General features: G+C 44.0%; 2 protein-coding genes and 2 non-coding genes across 4 annotated transcripts in view; 3 read left to right on the top strand and 1 right to left on the bottom strand.

The window, feature by feature from the left end:
• Positions 1-168: 168 nt before the first annotated feature.
• On the bottom strand, positions 169-20,375 carry cad (carbamoyl-phosphate synthetase 2, aspartate transcarbamylase, and dihydroorotase). Its single transcript, XM_087806075.1, has 44 exons — positions 20,032-20,375; positions 18,748-18,887; positions 18,168-18,297; positions 17,783-17,925; positions 17,579-17,720; positions 17,350-17,521; positions 16,851-17,036; positions 16,667-16,776; positions 15,707-15,849; positions 15,501-15,632; positions 14,656-14,889; positions 14,043-14,264; positions 13,788-13,976; positions 13,606-13,730; positions 13,394-13,527; positions 13,214-13,326; positions 12,987-13,151; positions 12,364-12,449; positions 12,051-12,297; positions 11,869-11,967; positions 10,865-11,089; positions 10,630-10,812; positions 10,356-10,574; positions 8,622-8,789; positions 8,366-8,548; positions 8,159-8,263; positions 7,793-8,038; positions 7,650-7,731; positions 6,684-6,850; positions 5,730-5,894; positions 5,529-5,660; positions 5,266-5,467; positions 4,999-5,189; positions 4,751-4,891; positions 4,044-4,118; positions 3,843-3,981; positions 3,576-3,781; positions 1,888-1,962; positions 1,572-1,784; positions 1,374-1,499; positions 1,140-1,295; positions 683-784; positions 462-556; positions 169-395 (listed from the first exon to the last, which is right to left on the bottom strand). The coding sequence occupies exons 1-44, from the start codon at positions 20,117-20,119 to the stop codon at positions 296-298; spliced, it is 6,696 nt and encodes a 2,231-aa protein (XP_087662201.1). The 5' UTR covers positions 20,120-20,375; the 3' UTR covers positions 169-295.
• Positions 20,376-21,227: 852 nt separating this feature from the next.
• Positions 21,228-27,480, top strand: part of ift172 (intraflagellar transport 172) — a 32,291-nt gene continuing 26,038 nt past the window's right edge. The window contains exons 1-11 of the mRNA XM_087805423.1: positions 21,228-21,391; positions 21,601-21,744; positions 22,604-22,716; positions 22,786-22,825; positions 22,905-22,970; positions 24,069-24,148; positions 24,250-24,337; positions 25,937-26,151; positions 26,220-26,343; positions 26,429-26,524; positions 26,944-27,105. Of these exons, the coding sequence (XP_087661549.1) occupies positions 21,353-21,391; positions 21,601-21,744; positions 22,604-22,716; positions 22,786-22,825; positions 22,905-22,970; positions 24,069-24,148; positions 24,250-24,337; positions 25,937-26,151; positions 26,220-26,343; positions 26,429-26,524; positions 26,944-27,105 (1,167 nt within the window). The 5' untranslated portion in view covers positions 21,228-21,352. The remainder of the gene's footprint in view (positions 21,392-21,600; positions 21,745-22,603; positions 22,717-22,785; positions 22,826-22,904; positions 22,971-24,068; positions 24,149-24,249; positions 24,338-25,936; positions 26,152-26,219; positions 26,344-26,428; positions 26,525-26,943; positions 27,106-27,480) is intronic.
• trnaa-ugc (transfer RNA alanine (anticodon UGC)) lies at positions 25,488-25,559 on the top strand. Its single transcript has one exon. It is a non-coding gene; the product is annotated as a tRNA-Ala (tRNA).
• Positions 27,389-27,460, top strand: trnaa-cgc (transfer RNA alanine (anticodon CGC)). Its single transcript has one exon. It is a non-coding gene; the product is annotated as a tRNA-Ala (tRNA).

Below are 27,480 nucleotides of genomic sequence, written 5' to 3'. Positions count from 1 at the left end.
TAAAACCTACTAAATAACTAGATTGACTCAAATGACAAATGTATATCCAGTTCAAATCCTTGAAAACTTCAACAATCATTATCGTGCTAATGGCTACATTAGAAATAATACGAGTTGGTCGAGGAAGACTGAAGGTAATTGAAAAAAAAAAAAAAAAAGACCCCAAAATTTGCAAAATGGAAAAGTTTATTATTTATGATCCCTTTTACAACCTTTGAACACCTGTTTGGTCCAGTTGACGGTCCATACGAGCAGACAAGATGATGGTTTTAGAGAATCTTTGAAACGTCTGGTCTTATCGGCCGAGGACGGTGGCCAGGAGGGCCATCCGGATGTACATGCCGTTCTCCGCCTGACGGAAGTACGCCGCCCGCGGGTCAGTGTCCACCTCGGGGCTGCACAGGGTAGAAGAACGTCGTGAACGTACGCCCTCACGGATCTGAGCGGCACCAGAGGCTCACCTGATCTCGTTGACGCGTGGAAGCGGGTGCATCACCACCATCTTCTTCTTGGCTCCCGTCATGATGTGCGGCGTGAGGATGAACTGCCCGAAACACTGACACACAACGACAGAAGTCATGTGATGTCTTTGCACGATAACAACATGATTCATGTTCATCGGAACCTCATGCTCTTCACATGTACAGTGAGCGCTCTGGTTCGGAGGATCTTTGACACTCACAGACTTGTACTCGTCCTCAGAGGAGAACCTTTCCTTCTGGATCCTGGTCATGTAGAGGACGTCTGTGTCCGGCAGAGCCTCCTCGATGCTCTCGAACTCCTCCTGTGACGCATCAGAGGGTCAGGTTTTTTAGGTTTTTTTTTAGGTCAAATATTCAGATGGAAAAGTTTATTTTATTTTCTCTTTAAGCATTTATTGAAACTTGTTTTATTGGCAGTAAGTAAGTAAGTAATTTTTATTTATATAGCGCTTTTCCAGACCAGGGTCACAAAGCGCTTAAACAATCAAAACAATATTCAATAAAGTATATACTTTAAAGATCAAGATAAAACTGAAAACACAACAGGAGTTCCAGAAAATCAAGGAAAAGCCTGAACAAATAGAAACGTCTTAAGATGTTTCTTAAAGGAGTCAGTAGACTCCATCAAGGTCAAAGGTGAGGCTGGATGTCAAGTACCTGTTTGATCCCTTTGGAGGCCACAAAGTTGATGATCTCATTGGGCATGTGCAGGTTTTTGGGGGCGACGTATCTCAGCGTGATGCGATACTGAGTGAGCAGTTTGGCCAGCGAGTGGACGGTGCGTCCGTGCTTCAGATCGCCGACCATCGTGATCTACGGACAGACGACGGATCATAAGAGCAGACGCTCCAAGAGAGGGGGGAGTCTCACCGCCGCCGCCCTCCTCCTCACCGTCATGCCGTTGACCGTGCCTAGCTCCTCGCGGATGGTGAAGACGTCCAGCAGAGCCTGCGTGGGATGTTCCCCGACGCCGTCTCCGGCGTTGATCACCGGCTTGCGACAGTGACGAGACGCCGTCTGAAAGGAAGTGACATCGCGATTGGAAATATCTTCAAGCGAAGTGGAGGACCTGACGGTAGGTGGCTTCACCTCCACGGCGCCCGGCGTCGGGTGTCGCAGCACCAGCACGTCGGCGTAGCAGCTCATGGTCTGGACCGAGTCAGCAAGAGACTCGCCCTTCTGGCTGGACGACGTGGAGTCGCTGAAGTGGACCACGGACCCGCCCAGGCGATGCATGGCCGCCGAGAAGGAGCTGCTGGTGCGAGTACTGACCTCGTAGAACATGGACGCCATCACCTTACCCTGGAGCGCCACAGGAAGGAGAAGAAAAGAACAGACAACAGCGGTAAAAGAAAAGTACAACAGAGGTTGCTGGTTGAACACCAGAGTCGTGTTGCTCATTTACCTTCAGGATGTCCAGACTTCTCTCCTTCTGCACCATCAGGCGAAGCGTGTGAGCCACGTTGAAAAGGTGAGACATCTGGAGGAGAGGAAGCAAGTGAGGTGTAGTAGGCATGTAAGGATGCACGTGAGGAAACATAAGGACGCCGACAATGATGCATGCTAGGAAACATGCAGGGATGCATGTGAGAAAACATGCAGGGATGCATGTGAAACATATGAGGAAACGTATGAGGAAACATGCAAGGATGCATGCCAGGAAACATACTAGGATGCATGTGAGGAAACGTATGAGGAAACATGCAAGGATGCATGTGAGGCAACGTTTGAGGAAACATACAAGGATGCATGTGAGGCAACGTATGAGGATACATGCAAGGATGCATGTGAGGCAACGTATGAGGAAACATGCAAGGATGCATGTGAGGAAATGTATGAGGAAACATGCAAAGATGCATGTAAAGAAACGTCTGAGGAAACATGCAAGAATGCATGTGAGGAAATATGCAAGGACGCATGTGAGGAAACGTATGAGGAAACATGCAAGGATGCATGTGAGGCAACGTATGAGGAAACCTGCAAGGATGCATGCCAGGAAACATACTAGGATGCATGTGAGGAAACGTATGAGGAAACATGCAAGGATGCATGTGAGGCAACGTATGAGGAAACATGCAAGGATGCATGTGAGGCAACGTATGAGGAAACATGCAAGGATGCATATAAGGAAACGTCTGAGGAAACATGCAAGAATGCATGTGAGGAAACATATGCGGAAACATGCAAGGATGCATGTGAGGCAACGTATGAGGGGACATGCAAGGATGCATGCCAGGAAACATATGAGGAAACATGCGAGTATGCATGCGAGGAAACATACAAGGATGCATGTGAGGAAACATACGAGGAAACATGCAAGGATGCATGCGAGGAAACATATGAGGAAACATGCAAGGATGCATGCGAGGAAACGTACAAGGATGCATGTAAGGATACGTATGAGGAAACATGCAAGGATGCATGCGAGGAAACAAGCAAGGATGCATGTGAGGAAACATGCAAGGATGCATTTGAGGCAACGTATGAGGGAACATGCAAGGATGCATTTGAGGCAACGTATGAGGGAACATGCAAGGGTGCATGTGAGGCAACGTATGAGGAAACATGCAAGGATGGTTTGAGGCAACGTACGAGGGAACATGCAAGGGTGCATGTGAGGCAACGTATGAGGGAACATGCAAGGGTGCATTTGAGGCAACGTATGAGGGAACATTCAAGGATGCATTTGAGGCAACGTATGAGGGAACATGCAAGGATGCATGCCAGGAAACATATGAGGAAACATGCGAGGATGCATGCCAGGAAACATACAAGGATGCATGCGAGGAAACATATGAGGAAACATGCAAGGATGCATGCGAGGAAACGTACAAGGATGCATGTAAGGAAAAGTATGAGGAAACATGCAAGGATGCATGCGAGGAAACGTATGAGGAAACATGTAAGGATGTATGTGGAGACACTGACATATGCCTTGGTCAGCATCCTTGCATGTTTCCTCACATGCATCCTTACAGGGAAAGAGTAGAGGTATACAAATACTTTGTGGAAAATAACAAGAACACATGAGGGAACCAACAAGGACACTAAAAAGAACTCTCCACATTAAAACCAGCTCTGTGGTGCCCTCACCTGCTCTTTGCTGAACTGCTTCACCGAAAGGACGTGTTGACCCACCAGCGGGTGCAACATTGGCGACACCTGCAGGTGAGACAACTGACCCGGGAGCATCTGACTGGGTCCAGACTGAGGCGACAGGAGCCGCGACAGTGGGGGCGGGTGAGTGTAGCCGTCACCAGCAGGGGGCACCACTCCAGAGGGGGGCAGGGCAACCATCTCTGCGGAGCAAACACACAACGTGTCAGTCCAAGCTCAGCCGCGGGCACATGAGAGGCTCACCTGGAGGGAGTCCTGGGTCGGACGAGCGGTGCACGCGGGGTGGCTGCAGGTAGCGGGCTTCTCCGGAGCGCCGAGGGCTCGGAGCCCGGGTCCTCACCAGACCTTCCCGAGGGGTCGTGGGCCGAGGCTGCTCTGGGGTCTGAGACAGGAGTGGGGGTTGAACAGGCAACCCTACAACAGACGACTGCTCGATAAACTTACCATGGGAGGGTCTGCAGGGGCCACGCTCACAGACCACGTCTTCACATCTTCACCATAACCAGGAGGCACCAGAACCTACAGACACCCGCGCCAGAGTGTTAGTTTCCAGACCACATGACTCTGGACGAAGTCGTAACTGCTTTCATTAGTTTTGAAACCAAAATATAAACAAACATCAGCCTTGAAAGCTGCTGGAGTCACTGTATCCTCTCGTCCTCAGTCATTGCCTGGATCTCAAAGGATTTCATAGTTTCGGAGGACGTAATGAGAGCTGCCATCTAGTGGTCGGAGGTTTGATGGCAACACGAAAATGAACAAACTGAATATTTTTTCACGTTCATCGGAAAAATAATTAAATAAATGAACCATCATAACATTAAAATATGATTTTAAATGAAAATCAATACGAATCAATACAGTGCTGTTGAATATTGATGTGAAAATAATCATCGCAATGTTTATCAATGTTTTTTTCTTTCTTACACCTATAGTAAGCAGACTAATACTACGATAAGATCAATTTTTTTACTTCCAAAACTAACAATTAAAAAGTTTTAACTATGATGCTACTACAATAAATACTTTTACAATAAGTACTACAACTGAAATTTCTTAAACAAAATACCTGTTGAACAAAAGACCAGCCGCTGTATGTACTACAAATATGTCAACAACTGTTACTTTAATCGGAACTATCGTCAGCTCACCTGTCCGTCTATGTACGCCACCTCGCCTCGCAGGACCACGCGCCGCACTTTGCCCTTCACCTTCAGACCCTGGAATGGAGTCCACTTAGATTTTGTGAACTGCATCGTCTGTGGAATCACCCACTCTTGCTCCAGATCCACCTGAGACAAGAACACCGGTCACAGTGTTAGTATGTGTCTGTGCGTGTGTCAGTGAGCGTGTGTGTGTGTGTGTGTGTGTGTGTATGTATGTGTGCGCGTGTGTGTACCTCCACATAAGTGTTCTCCTGCAATGGCAGGTTAAAGATGCGTCGAGGGTTGTCATGGAGACGCTTGATGACGTCGTCCAGAGTCAGACGTCCGTCGCTGACGGCGGTGAGCAGCAGCGGGAGCATGGTCTCCAGGCCCGGGTAGCCAGGTGGGGGGCGCGTGCTGTTCTTCTCCTCCACAGAGTGGGGCGCTGTGGAGCACATGAGGAAGAACTTGGAGCTAAAAGTCAGAAACAAAGAAAGTTGTTTCCAGTTCCTGCATCTAACCGTGGTCTGTGGCGAAGCAGTCGATGATGTCCAGGTTCTCCCATAGCGCCTCCATGTCCTCGCGGCTCCCCAGCATGGGTCGCACCTCTGCAGGTCCGCCACCGATCTTCGCCACGTTCTCCTCACACAGGAAGAGGTGATGCGGCGCCACCTCGCACGTCACCTGGATGCCCTTCTGCTTCGCGGCTCGGATGATCAGGATCTAAAAAGGAACCACTGGTCGGTCGCCTGAGCTGGAGGGGAAAGAGTCGGGCCGGTCTCACCTCCTCCTTTTTGGCCACGTGGCAAATGTGGACGGGTCGCTGGTACAGCTGCGCCACCAGCAAGATGGCCGCCACCGTCTGCTTCTCGGCGTGCGCCACGATGGGCATGTGCTTGGGCCACATCTCAAAGTGCTTCATGGACGACAAAACGTCTCACTGTGATGTTTTTGAAAGGAAGAAAAAAAAAATCGTGTCACCAACCTCCATCCACAAGGACACGTTGTCCATCTTGAGCGTGGAGTACGTGTCGTTCAGGTACATCTTCAGGCCGACGGCGTGAGCGGCGAGGCCGGGCAGCACGGCAGCGTTCTCAGACGCGGCTCCAACGTAGAGAGCGTAGTCGCAGCGACAGCCTGCTTTAGCCAGCTGAACACAGAACCGCGGTCAGACTTCTCTGAACAAACATAGGGTTTCTACTGCTTCAAGTAAGTAAGTAAGTAAAGTTATCTGTAAACGCCTTTCTAGACCAGGGTCACAAAGCGTTTTATCAAAAACAATACACAGTTAAAATATATACTTTAAAAGATCAAGGAGATCAACACACGAGTCACAGGAAATCAGGGAAAAGCACAGATAAAAATGTCTTGAACACGAGACCAACTCGATAATAATCCAAAATGATTTGGAGCCTTATACAGTTTTTATTTTTTAATAATTTAATTAAAAATGTGAAAAATGAACAAAAAGAAAGTTTTTAAATTCAACATAAAAAATATGATGGCATCATTATACAAACATTATTATATTTAATTTAAAAGGCTATGACTTAAAGTATAGTAAATTAAGAACATGTGATGTATTAGAAAATTGAGCATCAAACTATGTGTAAAAAAAAATTATTGAATTTTATTATGCAATGAAAAAAAAATGAAATCTACCTTTCAATACAGAAATATCTGAATGAAATATTTTTTATATATATTTAAATGCATTCAATTAAGTCCCAAAATTCAAAGTTTCACAATTGAAATATTAAAGTCAACCATTAAAAAAATTGATGAACATTGATCTATTATTTGCCTGATCTTTTTTCCCCCTCATGGCTAAAAACGGGACAATTCTCCTTGAAATTACTCTTTACTATGTTGTCCAAAGAAAAACCTTTGTATATGTATGCATACACGTAAACATTCATGTGTGCATGTGTCGGAGTACCTTCTGCACCAGGGCCAGCGTGCCAGGGTCAACCACGGCGGGCGACGTGTTGGGCATCGCGCACACCATGGTGATGCCTCCTGCCAGAGCGGCCGCAGTTCCTGAGGCGAAGTCTTCTTTGTGCGTCGCTCCAGGCTCCCGCAGGTGCACGTGCACGTCGATCAGACCTGGAGGACGCAGAACAACATGATGAAATCGTCATGAAACACCAGGGTTTTCAAATTTATTGCATTTGAGATTATAAAAAAAAAGCCATGACTATAAGTGTTTGCAAAAGTTACTAATGAAGTTACTAAATAAAACATTAATTGAATCTATGCTTAATTTAAGTTGGCTTAACAATGGCTTCATCACTTTATGTTATTAAAATTAAAAAAACATGCATTTAATTGTGTTTATTTAATTATTATTTAAATAATAAGGAGAACTTGATAAAGAGGAAAAAATAATCATGCATTACATTTAATTCAATATTGAAGAAAAATTGTTTAAAAAAAAAAAGAAGAAAAAATCGCAATTCAATTATTTTCCAAATTGGTTTAACTCTTATATTATTGGAATATTTCCTTTCATGAGAACGTATCTTGATTTAGCAGCACAGTGCTTTTTGTGTTGCAATAAAATGTTGGCCACTAGATGGCAGCAGTCATTACATCCTACATAGCTAAAGGAAAATTAAAAAATGCAGAAATGCACCAGCGATACCTGAGGACGAGAGGATACAGTAGACTTCAGCGGCTAAAAACAAACTAAATCAGACTTCCTACAGTATCGTAATATTAATAGTATATTGCATTTATTGTGCCTCTATCTTGTTGTAAGATTCTTGCAAATGCTAACCCTACACTACCTGCTAGCTAACAGTAGCTACATCAGCCAGAGTAATCGTGGGTCTGCCCTGTGGCCTCCTCTCTGCTGCTGGAAGATCTGCAGAATCTCATAGAAAACAGGGAACAAAAGTCTCACCAGGCAGCCGGACCAACGTCTGCGAGGTCATGCTGTCCACGTGAGTCTTCACTGGAGGACTTCTGCCGATCTGATGGAGTGCCTGCCGGAGAAACAAGGTTTGACGTAGTGCTCCTGATTATGTCGGGCCTCTGGACACCCACCTGGACGAAGAGCTTGGTGCACTTGATGTCGATGATGAGCGGGACGGAGTAGTCCACCGCCATGCGCCGGGTCCTGTAGCCTTTAGTGACGAAGGAGGAGAGACGGCGCCCCCCGCTGTTCCTCATGGAGAGGTTGATCACCAGGTCAAAGTGGTTCTCCTCTAGGTAGTCCATGATGCTGCGCTGCTTCTCCTTCGTGGGACCCTCACTGTCGTCCTCCTCGAACGGCCAGTCCACCGCCTTCACCTGCAGACAGACCAAAGATCTTCAACTCAGAATCTTGCTCCAGAGCTTCAACTTGGTTCGCTGTCGTGTGCCAGAACTTCTTGATGATTCCAGACAAATGAGGTGTTTAGATCAAGTCACCTTCACTCCGTGTTCGGTATAAAAGTCTGCAGTGCCCAGACTGGCGTAAAGGTCGTAGCCCAGAGACTCCAGCGCCTGGACGGTGGGCAGCAGCTCGCTCTTGTTCTGGACAAGCAAAGTACTTCAACAGTTGGAAAGCCAAGCTCATCATAAATAGACGTCAAAGAAAAGATGGAATCATAAGATCTTTCAATGACCGAGACTCACCTTGTAGCTGCCGATGGAAAGCAGAATGTTCTTCTTGGGGATCTTGAAGCCGGTGGACAGCATGGCCTTCAGGTACGCCTCGTAGCGGTTCTCCCCGAAACAAGCCACCTCACCGGTGCTGGTCATCTCCACTCCGAGCACCACGTCGGCACCGGCCAGGCGGGAGAAGGAAAACTGCGGCACCTGTGGAGGAGACGTGTGTCGGTGTTGCCGGTGATGCTTGGATGTGAAGAGACGTGTGAGAAGGAGAGGTGACCTTCACGCCGACGATGCCCTTCCCCGTCATCAGTCCCACCGGCTCCACATCCTCGTCCATGATGATCTGCGTCGCCAGCGCCACCAGGTCCACTCCCAGGGTTTTGGACACGAAGGGGAAGGAGCGGGAGACTCGGACGTTGCACTCGATGACCTTCAGCTGGTCGTCCTGTCGTAATAGAATATGCTCAGCAGTGTCGAGAGTTATTACAGTAACTAGATTACTTTTTGGTGATAACTAATTAAAATATTAACTAGCTTTGTAAACACTGTCATCATTTTTTATGAGTAAATGTTGAAAAACCTAATGTTAACCTTTTCTACACATGTACATCAATCGCAGTTGCGCTGTATAACCACTTGAAGGTTCGGTCTCCATTCAAACACCTCCAACCTAATCCCATCACAGCAAAAACTTTACAAAAGTTTGACAAAAACATTATTTTAGATCCACCTACAATATGTACTAAATTATAGCCGACAAGAGAAATTAAAATAACCTTAACAGTATTTTTAAGGCTGTAAGGCGCATTTAAAATTCTTTAATTCCCTTATTTCCCTTAATTATTTGAAAAATCGACATATGCCGTTTAAAGGGCACCTAATGTGAAAACTCTCTTGACTTATTCCAATGTTGTAAATGTTGAAGTCGTCCTCTTCAAAATGCAGTAGTTCATTCTTCATGACGTTGTTCTGTTGTTGTTATTACTTAATAAAGTTCTCTCCCGTCTGAAATCTCGCCAAACGAGATTACGGTTTAAATTATACATTCTGACATCACTCTGGTGCAGGTTTCCTCCCTTAGAAGCCCTAAATCAGTAAGGAACCTACATGTTAATTGTGAAAAAAAAGTAGTGAGAGTTACTTCTGCCTTAAGGCGTTTTTGTAATGTGTACATTAAGCAGCAAACCTTATTTTTAAAAGGTACAAAACGGGAGTTTTAGGGGCGAGTTTGAAATTTACGTGAGTCCTTGAATGCAACTCGTGTTTTGTGACCAATCAGAGCAGAGTGGGCGTAGTTGCTCGGACGAGACTTCTCAGCGAAAACGGCGCATCTTAAGTGCTTAAAAGCTTAAGCATATTTTCTATGTAAATATCTTTTAAATTTTAAATTAAATTTAATATTAAATTAGTTTTGTGCAAAAAGAAACACACGGATGAGTATAATAGAGCTCCTAGAACAATTGAAAAGATACTTAAATCAGCACATTAGGTGCTCTTTAAGCCACATGTATCAATTTTGGTTTTACTTACTGACCTTGAATCTGATGTTAGTACACAGTGCTCAACAATCTGTCAAATTGTTGGTGAACTACACAGCTGCACCGTGAGTCGGTGTAGTATTACTCCCTAATTGTTGTGGTATTGCTCTGCAACACTGAATGGCACAATTAGAATTTTAACATTTTAAACCCCCTTTAAATAATAATATAATATAATAATTAAAATAATAATAATAAAATAATAAAAACTTTCATCTCACTAAATGTGGCTCGTGCCTCTGATATTTTTCAAAACCTCTCAAATCTTACATTTTTCTATTATTTACACACCATTTGATGATTTCACACACAACCTCCAACCTTATAATGGCCTCAACATTTGGCTTTCTCCTTCCCTAACAAAAAAGTAACATTCCCTAGTAACTATGAGAGTAACGAGTCAATTAAAATAACCAAGTTAATTTCAAACAGTAACACTTTTGAAAACAGTGGCCCACAGGTCAGTGTCTCACCTTGGCGATCAGCTGCAGGTTGAAGGGTCCGGTCACCTGCAGCTCCTCACCGATGGCGTGAACAATGATCTTGATTCTCTCGATGGTTTTCTGATTGAGGTCCTGAGGCGGTGTGACCAGAGTGGCGTCGCCAGAGTGAACGCCGGCGTTCTCCACATGCTCAGACACCGCGATGGCCATCACAACGCCGTCACACGCCACAGCGTCCACGTCGATCTCCTGCCCGCACACAAACGCGTCAGGACTTCATCTCCTCAGCTATGGGTCGACTCACCTTGGCCTCCTGGATGAACTTGGAGATGACCACCGGATGTTCTTTGGACACAGCGATGGCGTCATTGAGGAATTTTTCCAGGTCGTCGTTTCCATAGGCCACGTTCATGGCGGCGCCGCTGAGGACGTAGGACGGCCGCACCAGACAAGGATACTCCACCGTCTCGCAGAACTTGATGGCTGACTGAAGAGGAACACGGTGAGTTTAAAATCAGACCTGAGCGACGGGAGCTCACCTCCATGTCCGAGAGCTCCTTCCACTGGGGCTGGCTGATGCCGATGGTGTCCAGCATCCTGGAGAACTTGAAGCGGTTCTCTGCGCTGTCGATGAACTCGGGCGACGTTCCCAGGATGCGACACTGCTGGCGGTGCAGCGACATGGCGATGTTGTTGGGCAGCTGCCCCCCCATGGACAGGATTATCCCCTCTGGGTTCTCCATCTCGTAGATGTCCATCACCACCTGATGAAGTCAAACATATCTCAGCTGACACTTGTTATACAGCAGAAGGCGCTGTGTCAAACAACTCTGAACAATGAAAACTCTAATCCAAGGGTCTCCAATTGGCAGGGCGGGGGCCACAAGAGTTATGTGGCTTTACTGTGAATTTAGGCCTTTTTTGTCCAATTTCACGTGCGTTTCATTTTATCTGTTGAACCCCAACTATGAATTAAAAGCAATATAATTAATAACATTCAATTCAATGACCTTTATTCCCCCTAACAATCCTTTGTTGAAAAAAAATGTCCTTTGCTCTCGAAATGTATTATTTTATATATTAAAAAGTATAGATTTACATTAAAAAAAATGAAAATAATGAAAAGAAAAAAATAAATCACAAAAAAAGTTCTTAAGGGAAATAAAGAAAATTAAATTGGAAGGAAAAACCCCAAAATAAAATAAATTACAAATGCTTCATTAAAAATAGAAATTAAGGTGTCTTTACAAATGAACAGGTTTTTTTTAATACAAAGTTTCAATATTTCAACCTAATAAATTACAATAAAATGATGAAAAATTTGTTATAAGGTATTAATTCAAAATAAAATTTAAAAATAACGATCAAACATTTGAAAAGGTACAGAAAAAACATTATTAAAAAAAGAGAGAAAAAAAATAATTATAAAAACAACCTCGAACTTTAGGTGAAAGAAATAATAAAGGAGTACAGAAAAGTGTGTTTTTAATGTCTTTTTTTAACAACATTTAAAGTGGCAGTTAATTGAAAGAGGATTTCTCACCTCAAAGGAGATCTCGTCAAAGTACAGGCGGTCGCACATGTCGTAGTCGGTGCTCACTGTCTCAGGGTTGTAGTTGACCATGATGGTCTTCAAACCCATCTGGAGTGAAGGGAGCAACGGGAGCAGCAGGTTTTAGGGCAACTACAGGATCACATATGATGGTGACGTGGAGCGATGGTCACCTTGCGCAGCTCTGTGATGCAGCCCACCGCGCACCAGTCGAACTCCACGCTGCTCCCGATGCGGTAGACGCCCGAGCCGATGACCATCACGTGCTGCTCTTGGAAGTCCAGGTCGTGTTCGCTGCCGTGGTAGGTCAGGTAGAGGTAGTTGGTGAACGCCGGCCACTCCGCCGCCACCGTGTCAATCTGCTTGACCACGGGGAGGATCGACCAATCGTGACGCAGCTTTCTCACTGCCAGCTCCGTGCTACGCAAAGAGACGAGTTTCAGAAATCATCAGAAATTCCGGATAGTGACGGAGACGCCGACTCACCTCTGCACCGCCATAGCGATCTGCTTGTCAGAGAAGCCGAGCTGTTTCGCTTTTAGCATCACATCCTGAGGCATCGTGCTCTCATCCTGAATGTTCAGAGTTCAGTTTTAGATCATTTGCATTTTGAAGACTCATTAACTTAGATTAAATTTAAATTAGACTCGCTAGAGACGGAGCCAAAATATGGACTAGTTAGGTTTAGTTGAGGTAAGTTGAGGCTTACAAAAACTTAATTCACAAGTTTGATCTTGAGAAGTTAATAATCGTAAAATAACTCAATTGAACAGCGATGAAAAATGATCTGATCCTCAGTCAGAATAAATAAAAAATTAAATAAACAGATTTTAAATCCAAGTATAAAAAACAATAAGATGTGAGAAAAATATAAAAGTGAAAATGGAGAAATGTTCAATGATGACAAAGAATTCAAAGGTAAAGAAAAGAACGAAAAAACTACATATGACCAATTAGTTAAAATAAGTCAATTTACAGTCATGTCGAACAAAACCAGCTAAAGTTAAAGATTCAAAGCTCAGAAAATCATCCTACAAGTACAAATAATAATAAAAAAAAAACATTAAAAAACATTGAAATAGGGATATTGGAAACCCAAGCTGTCTCACCTGGTTGTAGGTCTCTAGCAGGTGCTCGTGGTCGGCGATGTTCTTCATCTTGTAGAGGAACCAGCGGTCGATCTTGGTCAGGTTGTACAGCTGATCCACGGTGTAGCCGGCTCTCAAGGCCGACGCCAACACGAAGATTCTCTTGTCGGTCGGTGTCTGCAGCTCCTGAGGGAACAAAGAGTTGACGCCTTCTGGACTCTTCTGGGATCACACTCACAGAATCGCACCTTTTCCGACACAGGTTTGATGGTGTGGTCGAACCCCACGCAGTTCTCGTCCACCATCCTTAGGGCCTTCTGGAAAGCCTCCTCAAAGCTGCGGCCGATCGCCATCACCTCGCCTGCCGGGAGATTGCGATCAAAAGGCTGAAAGCGGCAAAGACTAAAATCTCTGAAACTGGTTCTCACCGACGCTCTTCATGGAGCTGCCGATCTTGGTGGAGACGCGCAGGAACTTGCTGAGATCCCAGCGCGGCACCTTCACCACGCAGTAGTCCAAACTGGGCTCAAAGTTGGCCGTTGTCGAGTTGGTGACTGAATTCCTGCAGAAGTAAAGAGTTTATAATGTGGGAAGTCTTGTGGGGATATCTCTAGATTTATCTTCCTCCAGAAAGACGTACTTGAGTTGTGGCAGCGGGATTCCCAGACCCAGTTTGGCGGCCACGTAAGCCAGTGGGTATCCAGTGGCTTTGCTGGCCAGAGCCGAGCTCCGGGACAGCCGGGCGTTGACCTCGATGATGTAATACTGAAACAAACGACGTTAGACGCGGTTGGTTCTGAACGCATCGTTGCGGATTCTCACCTGCTCAGACTCAGGGTTGAGCGCATACTGGATGTTGCACTCTCCCACTATACCGAGGTGCCGGATGACCTTGATGGCCGTGTTCCTCAACATGTTGTACTCGCGATCGTTGAGCGTTTGACTCGGCGCCACGACAATCGACTCTCCGGTGTGGATGCCCAGGGGGTCGATGTTCTCCATGTTGCACACCTGAGAGGGAACACGAGCAGGTGAAGGAAACAAGGTTTCGTCTGATCACACGCCAGTTCAATTTACCGTGACACAGTTGTCGTAAGCGTCTCGCACCACCTCGTACTCAATCTCCTTCCAGCCCTTCAGGGACTTGTCCACCAGCACCTGAGATGTGTGGGCGAAGGCAGAGGTCACCAGAGAGGTCAGCTCTTCGCGATTGTTGGCGAAGCCAGATCCCAGACCTCCCAGAGCGAAGGCAGCGCGCACCAGCACCGGATAGCCTAGACGCTCTGCTGCTGCCACTGCCTGGAGGCAAGAAGTACGACACGAGGTTAGGCTTGCTACAGTAGCCGGATAATCTCAAATCCTTCAGGAGTGTGTGATCCTGAAGATCCTCATGGCCAAATGAATATAAAAGCACGTTTGAGTTATTTTGGTATCAATATTTACTTAAATACTTACCAAATATTAACATCCTGAACAAATAATACATATTTAGTCGGAAATAAAAAAATAAGGAAAAGTTTATACAGTGAATTTCCAAGACATTTTCTTAATTTTTTAGTTATAGAATGAGATTTTAAAATGGGTTTTAATTTGCTCTAAATAAAATTTACTTTTTGGAATGATTTACTCAATAACACCCAAGTTCTTTCAAATCTGTTATGGGCATTTAAACAATCTCCGACAGCCTCACCTGCTCCACAGACAGCGCTGCCTCACTTGGAGCCACATGCTCATTGATCTCCTCCATTTTCTCCACGAAGATCTTCCGGTCCTCCGTCATCTCGATGGAAGCCACTGGAGTACCCAGAACCTTGACATTGTACTTCTCCAGGACGCCCAGTTTGGTCAGGTCCACGCCGCAGTTCAGCGCCGTCTGACCCCCGAAGGTCAGCAAGACGCCGTCTGGACGCTCGTTCTTTATCACCTGCAGTCCAGATCACAAGAAAATATGCACAAATTCTCATCAGGCAGCGCTAAAGGTCATAAACGTAGACATTCGTTTTGGGCTGTGTATTCATTAATTTGTTACTTATTAGTATATTTTTGCACTGGAAATCATTAATTATTTCTGTTATTAAATTTAGTAAAGCTGAAAAATGTATTATTCATTATTCAAAATGAAGGTATTGGTACAAGTTATATTTGTCATCAATATCGAGCCCTAAATGTCAAAGACAAACAGAAGTATTGGGCAGCAGTACTTATAAACCATTAAGAGTGGGGCGCTCATTCATTCATGAGAGACTCAAAGTAGAACTGCTCCTCCACATGGAAAAAAAAGCTGATTGATGTGGCTCATGCACTTTTTTAGGATGACTCCTTCAAAAGGTTCTAGAGGAACAACCTTGTGTTCTCCCAGAAGGATTTAAGATGTTTTTTCAAGTAGTTTAGATACAAGTGACAGTATTATTGAAGAAATATCAGGAGAGACATTGAGTTTTCTTCAACTAAATCAGTCATTGTTACTTGAGGTAAGAGTACTAGAGATTCATGATATACTAACAATTCTCACTTCTGTGACTCAACTGTCCTCACCTGAGTGACGTAATCCGGTGTGATGGGCAGGAAGTAGACCTTGTCCGCAAGGCCTTTGGAGGTCTGGACGGTGGCGATGTTGGGGTTGATCAGCACCGTCTGGACGTTCTCCTCCTTCAGAGCTTTAATAGCCTGAGAACACCGTTGAGTCTCAGAGGTCACACACACGATACACCATCTGACCAAAACATCCAGTTCTGACGAACCTGTGACCCAGAGTAGTCAAACTCTCCAGCCTGTCCTATTGAGAGACCGCCAGAGCCCAGGATCAGAACTTTCTTGGGCCGCGTCACCTCCTCTGGCTTTGGGGACGCGGGGTAGGTGAGGTGCTCCAACAAACGCTCTTTCACTGGACACAGAAAAAGTGGTAGAAGTAGTTATAGTAGCAGCAGTAGTATTAGTTGCAGTAGCAACAGCCGTAGTACTACTAGTAGCAGTGCTAGAAGTAATAGAAGTAATAGTAGTAGCAGTTGGTGGAGCTATATTAGTAGAACTATTATAAACAGTGGTAAAAGTAAAGAAGTAGTAACAGGAGTATTTGTTGCAGGAGCTAGGGTAGTAGTATTAGTAGTAGTGGTAGAAGTAATGATAGTAGTGGTGGTGGCGGTAGCAGTAGGAGTAGTCTTAGTTCCAGGACCAACAGTAGTACTAGTAGTACCTGTGGTATAAGCAATAGAAATAGTAGTATTATCAGTAGTAGTAATATTAGTAGCAGCAGTGGTATTAGTTGCAGGAGTAATAGTAGTAATAGTACTTTTTAGTGGTAGAAATAGTTAGAGGTAATGAAAGAAGCAGTATTATTAGTTGTAGTACCAATAGCCGTTGCAGTGGTAGAAGTAATGGCATACAAGTAGTAATGGTAGTAGCAGAAGAATTAGTTGCAGGAGCAAAAGTAGTAGTACTAGTAGAAGTAGTAATGGTAGTGGTAGAAGAAATACAAGTAGTACTAGTTGTAGTGGTTGACGCAATGATAGTAGTAGCAGTAGTATAAAATACTGGAACAATCGTAGTAGTTCCAGTATCAGTGGTAGAAGTAATCATAATAGTATCAGAAGTACATTGCAGGAGCTATAGTAGTAGTATTATATAAACAGTGGCAAAGGTAATGATAGTAGTGGTAGTATTAGAAGTAGCAGCGCCAGTACGACATGCATGGAACTTGTTACCAGTTTTGCCAGGTTTGCCGGCCCTGTGGTCTCTGGCGGTGTCCAGGAAGACGTCGAACAGACCGACCAGGTCCGTGGGTCCGGCCATGTGCTCGGGGTGGAACTGAACACTGGTCCCAGCACACAGATGATGACGACACATGGCAAGAAGTAGAGTGATCGACATGCTGGGCAGCTTTACTACCTGAACAGAGGGTGCTCCCTGTGCACGATCCCTTCGTTGGTGTGGTCGTTGGCGTTGGTGAAGAGGACGTCCCAGTCGGGCGGCAGGGTGTTGGGGTCAACGGCGAAACCGTGGTTCTGACTGGTGATGTAGCAGCGCCCGGTGCCCTGGTGGATGCAGGGCTGGTTGTGGCCGCGGTTACCGTACCTGCGATGAACAGATGGAGCTTAAACTAAAACACTTTTTCAAGTTTAAGCCATGAAGTACAAATGTTTTAGATGTAGACAGTAGTGCAAACATGCCATCAAACTAAACGATTGCTGCTGTGTAAGCCAGTCGGGGATGATTACAGCTTGTGAATTCTTGGGGTGGGAAAAACTGCCGTGACCGTCTCACGAGTGATAGCGGCGTCTTGGTGGGAAGAAGGAAAACTTTCCCACATGACTCCGAGTGTTTGTTCAGGATCATGTAAAACATGGCATTGGAGCAGATGACACAGATAACACTCATGAGAACTGACTTCATCTTGAAGGTCTTGGCTCCGACGACCAGCGACATCAGCTGGTGGCCGAGGCAGATCCCGAAGACGGGTTTGGGCCGATCCACGCAGACCACCTTCTTCACGTTGTCGACGGTCGCCTGGCAATGCTGCGGATCCCCCGGACCGTTGCTGATGAACAGACCGTCGAAGTCTGGCAGACAAACATGTTTATGATCTCGTCAGTTCTCGTTCCAGTCCTGGTACTGACCCGTCACATCCAGCGGGTGGTCCCATGGTACCACTGTGACCCGCGCGCCTCTCTCCGCCAGGCAGCGGATCTGGTTGTACTTGATTCCACAGTCGATGACGGTGATCCTCAGATCCCCACTGGGATTGAACACCCGAGGCTCCTGCGGGGAGTTCAGATTATTTAGGGGTCCCACCTGGTCAGTGTGGAGTCATGACAGTTCACCTTCATGGAGACCTCCTGGACCAGGTTCCTCTGGTCCGGGTGGTCGAAAGGGACACTGGGTTCAGGGGTTCCGTCCACCACCAGCTTCCCCAACATGGTTCCCTTCTCGCGGATCTTCTTGGTCAGACAACGAGTGTCCACACCTGGAGAGTATTTCATGAATGAATGAAGTTTTAATGCAGATGTTTAAAAACGAAATAAATGATCATCGCAACTGAGAAACTAAATAAAATAACAATAATAGTTCAAACTAGCTTCACTTATTAAACATCAAGTGTCATGAAATGTCTTTATTTTGATATCCAAAAATAAATGAATACATTTAACACTGAAAATTCTAAAACTCATGCGATTAACTTCATAAAAAGTCTAATGTCCGACTGACCCTGTAACCCGGGGACGCCTTGCTCCCGCAACCACTGGTCCAGAGACTTGGCGGCGCTCCAGTGGCTCGGATTGTCGGACAGTTCTCCGATGATCAGAGCGGCGGCGTGGATCTTCGACGACTCGAACCACTGAGCAAGGAAATCAATTATTAAAGAAGCACTCGGTCCTGGTGACGCAGAAGACGACGACCTCGACAGTCGAGCAGCAGCACAACTTCCGTTCTTCATTGTATTTAACCCTCGTGTCATCTCAGGGTCAATGTAACCCGAAAACACATGTGTTTGTGGTATCCCTTGTGTTTCATTTGGGTCAACCTCCCTGGCTTCCATAAATACAAACGCAGTGGTGGAGGTCATTCATCTTGACCCAGACAACACAAGGGATACCACAAACACATTTTTTCGGGTCGGCTTGACCCTGAGATAAGGTTTAAAGCTCAATGTCCACCTCAGTTCTCTGGTCTGTCCCCTCCCACCCCCATTTTCAAATGTACTTTTTTGAAATTGAAAGGTTTTGTTGCGACTTCCATCTTGGTGACGACTGCTTACATACACGACAAACGAATGAAAATGTCTCACCTTGCTGAGTCCAAACTCTCCATCCTCGTCTGCAGGAACACCGTAGTTACCGACCAGAGGGTAGGTGAGCGTCAGCAGCTGGCAGCGGTACGAGGGGTCCGTCAGGGCCTCTGGGTAGCCCACCATGCCAGTCTGGAACACTGAAACCGCATGAGCTCATTACAGTCCTGAGTCTCCTCGACAAATGCAGTGAACAAAAGCTCTTAAAGATCAACTATTGTGTTGATTTGTGTTGATTTAAGTGTGTGTTAAAGTGTTGTTGGACTTTATTGTACTCAGTGTCTCTTTGTACAAAACTCTCCATTTATTGAAATATTTACATTGACCTTAAGCCCCACCCCCTGAAAACATTCAATCTTGTTTACCATAACCACACCCACTTTGATTTAATTGGTCAAACATGGAGGTTTGTCACCATGTCATCAGTCCATGAAGCCTCCACCTTGTAGTATAAACAAAGTGGGGTGTGATTACAGTTGGCTGGAGGAGGAGTGAAGCCATTGTTACGTCATAACAGACTCCGCTCTCGTAACCTCTCATTCGCCCAGATTTCAGAGCAACTTTAGAAATAAATAAATCGAAAACATGGTCATGATGAAGGACTTACTGCATCTTGGCGAGGAAGACATTGGAAACATTTGAGTGAGTCAGGAAAGTTTAAAATGAGTTGAGCTTTAAGATGTCAAAACGGTATCTTTACATTTAATAAAAGTTTTAAAGCTTGCACTTGGAGTTAAAACACAAAATATGTTGATCTTTTCAGCCACAAAAAGGCACAGTTTTTTCTCCTACTCAACAGGTTCCATTCCTACCTTGAAACCGCAAGTCGACTAACATCACTGAAGTTTGTTGCTACAATTTTACAGTTGTAACCTCATACACAAAGACAGATTTATGACACTTAAATGCAAGTACAGTATCCAAAAGGACATACGTCATTTTTTTGATAGACAACGAGCATCCTTTAATTGTACGCTTTTTTTTTTCTTTTTTTTTTTAAAGGTACTGACCACTGCCTCAAGACGAGCGGGAAACATCTGGATGACACAAATAGTCACTACACACTTCGTGTTTTGGACGCAAAACTATGAAAAGGTGCACACATCACCATCTGGTGTTCATCAAAACCCTTGAAGAAGATGCGTCACACAGTTCCACTTAAACGAGGAAGATGGATGTCGTTAAACATGCGTGCGTTGGCGTCAATTATGACGTCAAGAGTTTACGAAACACCTGCTTGACAAACATTTTTAGTCATTTTTGGACAGGAAAAAAAAAACTCACCGACTTCTCCCGACACCGAGGAAGTCGCCCCGAAAATCCGCCCTCGGAACCGGGACCCGTCCTCCAGAATTAACGTCGCCATGCTCATCCTCAGCCGGGACAGCTAATGCTAACCAGAGGTGCGGGTGTCGCTGCTACAGCCGGTGAGTCTCCACGTGAAACTCTGGGTGCGCGCACGCAGATGTTTCAAAGTCACGAAGATCCGGCCCAAACTAGATCCGAGCGAACGCTTCGGTTCCCGTAGCGTTTCGCGAGAGTCCAGTGTCAACGCGGGGTAGAAAAGAATGACGTTTGATGGTGTTTTAAGAGGAGCTTCTGTCTGGAGGGAGGAGAGAAAGTGTTCCACACACGCCGGCAGCAGTGTGGAAGTCGCTGCCCGCATCTACCGCCAATTATGACGTGAACCGGAGCCGCTTCCGGTTCGGATTTAAAAAATAAAACTTTGGCAGTACATGTCAAAGTGTGAGCTAAAAAAAGTTTTTTGTTGTAGAAATGGTATACAGAATAGTGTTGACGAGTTATTCACTGCACGTGCGTTATTATTAAATTATTTTATTTTATTTATAAAAGTACATACTCAGGTGAAATACAAAAAAAACGTTGTCAGAATTGAACTACACCAACTTTTAATAAAGAACTACATTCTGGTTCTTACTTTCAGAGCTATTCATGGTCAGGCTCCTCCTTACATCACTGATTTGATCAAGCCGTACACCCCAGCTCGGGCTCTGAGGTCTGTGGATCAGAATCTACTTATGGTTCCACGCACACGGCTCAGGGCCAGAGGAGAGAAATCTTTTCAGGCTGTTGCTCCTAAGCTTTGGAACGATCTTCCTCTCTCTTTACGCTTGATGGAGTCTACTGACTCCTTTAAGAAACATCTTAAGACGTTTCTATTTGTTCAGGCTTTTCCTTGATTTTCTGGAACTCCCGTGTTGTTCTCAGTATTATCTTGATCTTTAAAGTATGTACTTTTTTTAAATATTGTTTTGATTGTTTAAGCGCTTTGTGACCCTGGTCTCGAAAAGCGCTATATGAATAAATATAACTTACTTACTTACTTACATACGATAAATGCATTGCGCGTGTGTTATTGTCTGAACATCACAACCCAGATGTCCCACGTTATTGAACGCAGCAGCAGCCTCCTCCTCGCGTCATCGGTAGCTAAGGAGATAGGGTTATGTTTACAAAGATGTCGCCCGTGCTAGCTCGCTGACCGCCCGCCTGCGGGGCGACTGTCGAACCCAACAAGTGGAGATCAAATATAGCACAAGAAGGGATTCTTCCGCACACGAGCTTCCTGTCAACTTCCACAATAATGCAACTGAAACACCTAAAGACACTCTTGAGCCCGCAGGTAAATCGGTATATTAGCTCTCGCTAGCTGTTGCTACGTAACAAAGTTTAAAGTGTAATGATGTGTAAAAACATGTAGTTAATATTGCTTCTTGCGCAGTAGCACGTTGAACATGCTCCATTCATACTTGACTCGGATATTGTTGTTTACTTGTCGTTGCGAAAAGGTTTTTTTTTCGCAGAAAGGTAATGTTTTATTTTGTTCTGCAGGAGGGTTCGGCCAAAGTGACGTGCATGGCCTGGGCTCCAAACAACACAAAATTCGCCGTTTGCACTGTGGATCGAGTCGTGCTGCTGTATGACGAGCAGGGAGAGCGAAGGGACAAGTTCTCCACCAAACCTGTGGACGCCAAGGTGGGATGAAGAGACACATTTTCGACTAAGTACTCGCTCTTTTTATGAAGAAAGCACTTAAGAAAAGTGGTTGTTTTAATGCCACATTTATTATAAATCGACCCCATTACGTTAATTCCTACCAAGTAGACAGTTTTCTAATGTCAGATTAATTCAAAAATACTATTGTAAAGTAGAAACAACTATAGTTTTTTTTTTAGAAACCCTTATTAGTCCCGCGAGGGGAAATTCAGCCATTCACACATACTGATGGGAGTAGGCTGCACACTTGCACCATCAGGATGTAAATAAGTATACTATTTGTAAAGCGCTTTTCTAGACCAGGGTCACAAAGCACTTAAACAATCAAAACAATACCCAATAAAATATATGCTTCAAAGACAAGACACTACCGAGACAAACACAGAAGTCTCAGAGAATCAAGGAAAAGCCTGCACGAATAAAAGTGTCTTAAGATGTTTCTTGAAGGAGTCAGTAGATCATCAAACACAGAGGAAGATCGTTCCAAAGCTTAGGAGCAACAGCCTGGAAGGATTTATCTCCTCTGGTCCTGAAACATGTTCAGGAACCATCAGATTCTGATCCATAGACCTCAGAGCCCGAGCTGGGTTGTAAGTATAAATCAGATCACTGATGGAAAGAGGAGGCTGACCATGAATAGTTCTAAAAGTAAGAACCAGAATTTTAAAGTTGATCCTGAAAGAAACTGTGGTGAGTTTTAGGAATCGGAGAAATGTGAGTTCTTCTACTAGAGCGAGTCAGAATTCTTACTGCAGAGTTTTGTATGAGCTGCAGGCGAGACAGATCCTTCTTGTTAACCCAGGAAAACAAACTACTTTCTGCTACTTTGTCTGCTCAGTATGGAAAACAGAGCTACGTTGTCACAGCCATGGCCTTCTCCCCGGACTCCACCAAAATCGCTGTCGGACAGTCAGACAATATCATCTTTGTCTACAGAATCGGAGAAGAATGGTAAAGATAAGAAGTTGATGTCACGTTAAAAACCTGTACATGTCTTGATGTGTCGAGTGTCTTCTGCAGGGGCGACAAGAAGGCCATCTGCAACAAGTTTGTCCAGACGGTACGTGATGATCTGTTAATGTGTCAGTTAACTGGAAACTCTGAATTTGAAGTAACAAAAAAATAACAACTTTTAACAGAGCTCTGTGACGTGTCTGCTGTGGCCGTCGGAACATGCCGTTGTGTTTGGATTAGTCGAAGGAAAGGTGAGTCAAGACGATCCTTCTCAGTGTTTGTTTATCTCTGCAGGTAACACATTTTATTAATTTTCTTTTTAAAGTTTTTTTTCCAATTAACAGACATAAATCTTTCACATCCTTCCCTTGTGGGCCGTTTTAAGTTAATAGGAGTATGAAATCCAATGTCAAATTGAAAAATAAAAAATTGGTTTATTTAAAAATGGCAATGTAAATAAAATGATTCACCTTGTGGTTCACCAGACCTGTGCAAAGTCTGGCCCTCTAACTTTATTCATGTGGACCTCATAAGGTCAAAGATCCTGTAGAAACTAATAGTTTTTATTTTATATTTATTCGTGTTATTCATTTCTAGTCCCTAAATATGACTATAGGGTTTTGTTCTTCACTTTTGTAATTTTTGCTAGTATTTATTGCCTCAAATTTTTTTTAAGTTTAATATATTTAGAAAAAAAAGTGTTTTTATATGAGATTTAAAGACAATCTCAAGTTATACAAGTACAATATTGCTATCGCACAGCAGATAACTGTTCACACTGAGTCCGGTTCTGCTTGAGGTTTCTGCCTGTTGATAGGGAGCTTTTCCTCACCACTGGGATCTGCTTTTGTTTAAAACTGTTTAGTATCTTTTGGGGGGAAATATTCTCAACACAAATTAATTTGTTAATTTTGTACACAGCGTGAACACTTATAATCTTTAGTGGGTCACTTCCCATCATCCCTTGGGTGAGAGTCCTCACCCACATGTACCCGCTACAACCTATCACTTCTTGCCCACAAGTTTTACTGTATCAGATGAGTTAGATTTTATACTTTTCGTTCTTTATTTCTTGCTTTACGGCCCCTCACAACACACACTGAATAAAATGTGGACCCTCAAGAAAGATCATATTTAATAAATAAAGTTGTTTAAAAACTGGTTAAATATGAACCTTTAGCTTGTTTATTTGATATGAATGAAACTTTGACAGAAGGTATTTCTGAAAAAAGATTTCTTTGGATATTTACCTTTTTTTTCCTGGTAAAAATTTAACAAAAATTGTATTCATTCCCATGATTTTTGAGTGATAACCACAGATGCATAATGTTCCTCTGCCCAATGAACAGGTCCGACTGGCCAACACTCAGACAAATAAGTCGTCCACCATCTATGGCACAGAGTCCTGTGTCGTCTCACTGGCGTCCAAGTAAGTTTAGTCGAAGCAACACTAGATCGTGGAAACCATTCATGATATAAAGTCGGTTTCCTATTGCTAATCTCGAAATTGTATTGTTTTTTCTCCCTTAGCGTCTCAGGAAAAGGAATCCTGTCCGGTCATGACAACGGCACAGTGGTGCGTTACTTCTTTGACGACGAAGGCTCCGGAGAGTCTCAGGTATGAACACCAGATGGATTTCATAGGCTTTATTATAGAAGGAAGAAAATGTATTTCTTTGTATTTACAGCCCAGTTTTAGGAGTCTCTCTCTTCTCCTTTCGTTGCTATACAGTTTCCCACTTTCTATAACTTTTAACTATATTATGTTGAAGTTTTCAAACTGTTCATCTACGACTAGGGTCTGTAAAATCAACCTTTTCTCTGAAATCATTTTAAATATTGATCTACACTCTGCAAGTATTGCATGTTTTTTTTAAAGAATGGGTTTAACTTAAACTTTTGCTGTGTCTCAAATCGCATACTTCTCTTAGAGTCTAGATTAAACAGACTCTAAGACTTTAGTCTAAGACTTGGACAGCTCCTGGGATTGTTTGACGGTCAAGCCCACACCCAATCTGTCGTGCGCGGATATTTTGCTTATTGCGGTAATGCTGTCTCCAGCAGGATTCTTGAGCATGAAACCAAAATAATGTCCCTTTATATGAAATAAGAACAATTGTTTAGTATTTTTCGTGAAGAAACACAGAGTTTGTCATTAATGAAACTGACAGGAATACACTCGGGACCTTCATACTTTCACAATAAAAGCGCTTTGAAATGGCTCCTATTAATCTCAATTTCTGCTGTTCTTAAATTATTTCATTAAAATGCCACTTCCGTTTGGCGTTTTTTAAGATGAAATGGACAGTGTAGACTGGACCTACCCACATAAAGAATATACTCAGGAGGTTTCATGGGATTCTAACAGATACTTTCACGATAAAAGCTATTTGAAAAGTGTCCAATGAATCGGAATTTAATATTTTAAAATCCTTGGATAGAAAATAACCTTATTTTGGCAGCTGTGAAACTGAAGTAGACTGATTTAAATTCCGTGAACTTTTTTTTTTTTTTAACGAAAGATAAAAAAAAAAAGGTTTTATAATGAATATTCAAAATCCTGCTGTTGAGGCATCACCGTAAGAATGCGCGCACGGTAGATTTCCCCGGCTCCAGGGCACCGGGTGCGGGCTTGACTGAACAACCCTCATAAATACACGTTTCGTTTACCAGTTCAATGTGAATATTTTATATATAAATACATAAGCGTAGTCAGGTTTCACGTCGTTAACCTTTATTATCCCGTTCGCGCAGCACTATGGACAGCTGGGGATATAGCTCAGTGGTAGAGCGCATGCTTTGCATGTATGAGGCCCCGGGTTCGATCCCCGGTATCTCCACTCTTTTTTATTTTTATTTTTAAACTGTATTAAATCGTAAACGGAACTTGCCGAATTTAATGTTTCGGCGTAAACTTGGGATTTTTAACATTTTAACGCTGTTCATTTTAGCATCACTTTTCGACCTTCCGTGTCGCTTAATGTCATTATATTTTACGCTCTGAGCGAAGAAGAAATTAATAAAATACGTGTTAGATCTATATTTAAAATCTTAAAATGAAACAGAAATTGATTATTGGTGTAGTTTATTATTTAACACAAAATGATCAGAAACATTTCTGCAAGATCACACACAATATTTTGTATGGTTGTCAATTATACAGTCATGTCTTCACTGTATTCTGTGACAAGAAAAAAAAGGTCTATACGTGTCACAGGGAAAGCTGCTCATGCATCCATGCCCACCTTTTGCTCTGGCCTGGGGTGCAAACGGCATCATGGTGGGAGGCTGCGACAAGAAGATCGTGGCCTACAGCAGGGAAGGTCGGATCCTGCAGACCTTCGATCACAGCAGGGACCGAACAGAGAAGGAGTTCACCGTGGCCGCCACCAGCCCCAGCGGCCAGTCGGTGGTGTTCGGCAGCTACGACAGGTCCTGTTCCATCATTGGCCCCGTGTGGGTGTCAAGTCTTTTGTGCGTGACACTGCTGCTTCCTCCAGGCTGCGGGTCTATAACTGGGCTCCAAGGAGAGGAGTGTGGGATGTAGCCAAACCTAAAGAAATTGTCAACCTGTACACCATCACCTGTCTGGCTTGGAAGAAGGACGGATCACGACTCTGTGCTGTAAGTGGTCACCGCCGTTAGTGCCTGTGTTGTGTACGTCAAGAAGATAAATACTGTTCTCAACTTGTACTACTTGCGGTGACAGGGTACCTTGTGTGGCGGGGTGGAGTTATTTGACTGCTGCCTGCGGCGGACCATCTACAAGAACAAGTTTGAGATGACATATGTCGGACTGAGCCAGGTGACCCTCCGGTTTATCCAGTTCTTCAGAATCAGAAACTTTTATCGATAATTTTTTTGTGCGGTGGAATTACAGGATAAAATAAGATAAAACACAAAATCAGAAACAGAAAACAAGTACTTCTTATGTACTCAATTTAGACCAGATTACTTTTTCCTCATAGTTGAGAAAAGTTCTGATTCAATTCAAGGATCCAAGGATCCGACCGTTGATCAGACTCTTCGGTCTGAGTGACTTCCTTTATCCCAAAAAACATTTTCAATATCTGCAGGTCTTTCAACATTACTGTGACCTTTTGACCATGAAATAACAATAATTATTCTTCATTAATATACATAATATTCTAGATAGAATAGACATTTATTTCAAACGTCAAAGATGTCATTGATCAAGTGTGTGACGGGTCTTCCTCCTTCCAGGTGATCGTGAAGAATCTGTCCACGGGGACGCGGGTCGTCCTTAAGTCCTTCTACGACTATGAGATCGAGGAGGTCAAGATCATGGGGAAGGACCGTTTCCTGGTGGCTCACACGTCCAGCACTCTCCTGCTGGGTGACCTGCAGACCAACAAACTCAGTGAGGTATGACGTCACAGCTCACCTTCAAAAAACAACAACAACTTTAAATCCTTCCAGTTCTGACGTGAACATGGAAGACAAGTGGAGTGAATAATAAATCTCTGTTTTTTGATAATTGCGACAATAGCTGAGAATTTATTAATGGATAAATACAAAAGGTTTCAATGTTATTAATTGTCAGCTGTTGCAAGTTTTTTACGTGCAAATGAACAAATGTATTCAAGCGAAGTAACTTCTTATGCGTCGAAGTCTTTATAAGCCTTCTTTGTGCATTTGCTACACGTCAGGGGATGTAGCTCAGTGGTAGAGCGCGTGCTTCGCATGTATGAGGCCCCGGGTTCAATCCCCGGCATCTCCAACCCTTTTGTTCGTTCTTTC

The sequence above is a fragment of the Callionymus lyra genome, chromosome 13 (genome assembly GCF_982586985.1).
Source record: "Callionymus lyra chromosome 13, fCalLyr1.hap1.1, whole genome shotgun sequence".
NCBI lineage: Eukaryota > Metazoa > Chordata > Actinopteri > Syngnathiformes > Callionymidae > Callionymus > Callionymus lyra.
Note: the sequence above shows the minus strand (reverse complement) of the source record. Positions and strands in the feature narration are given on the sequence as shown.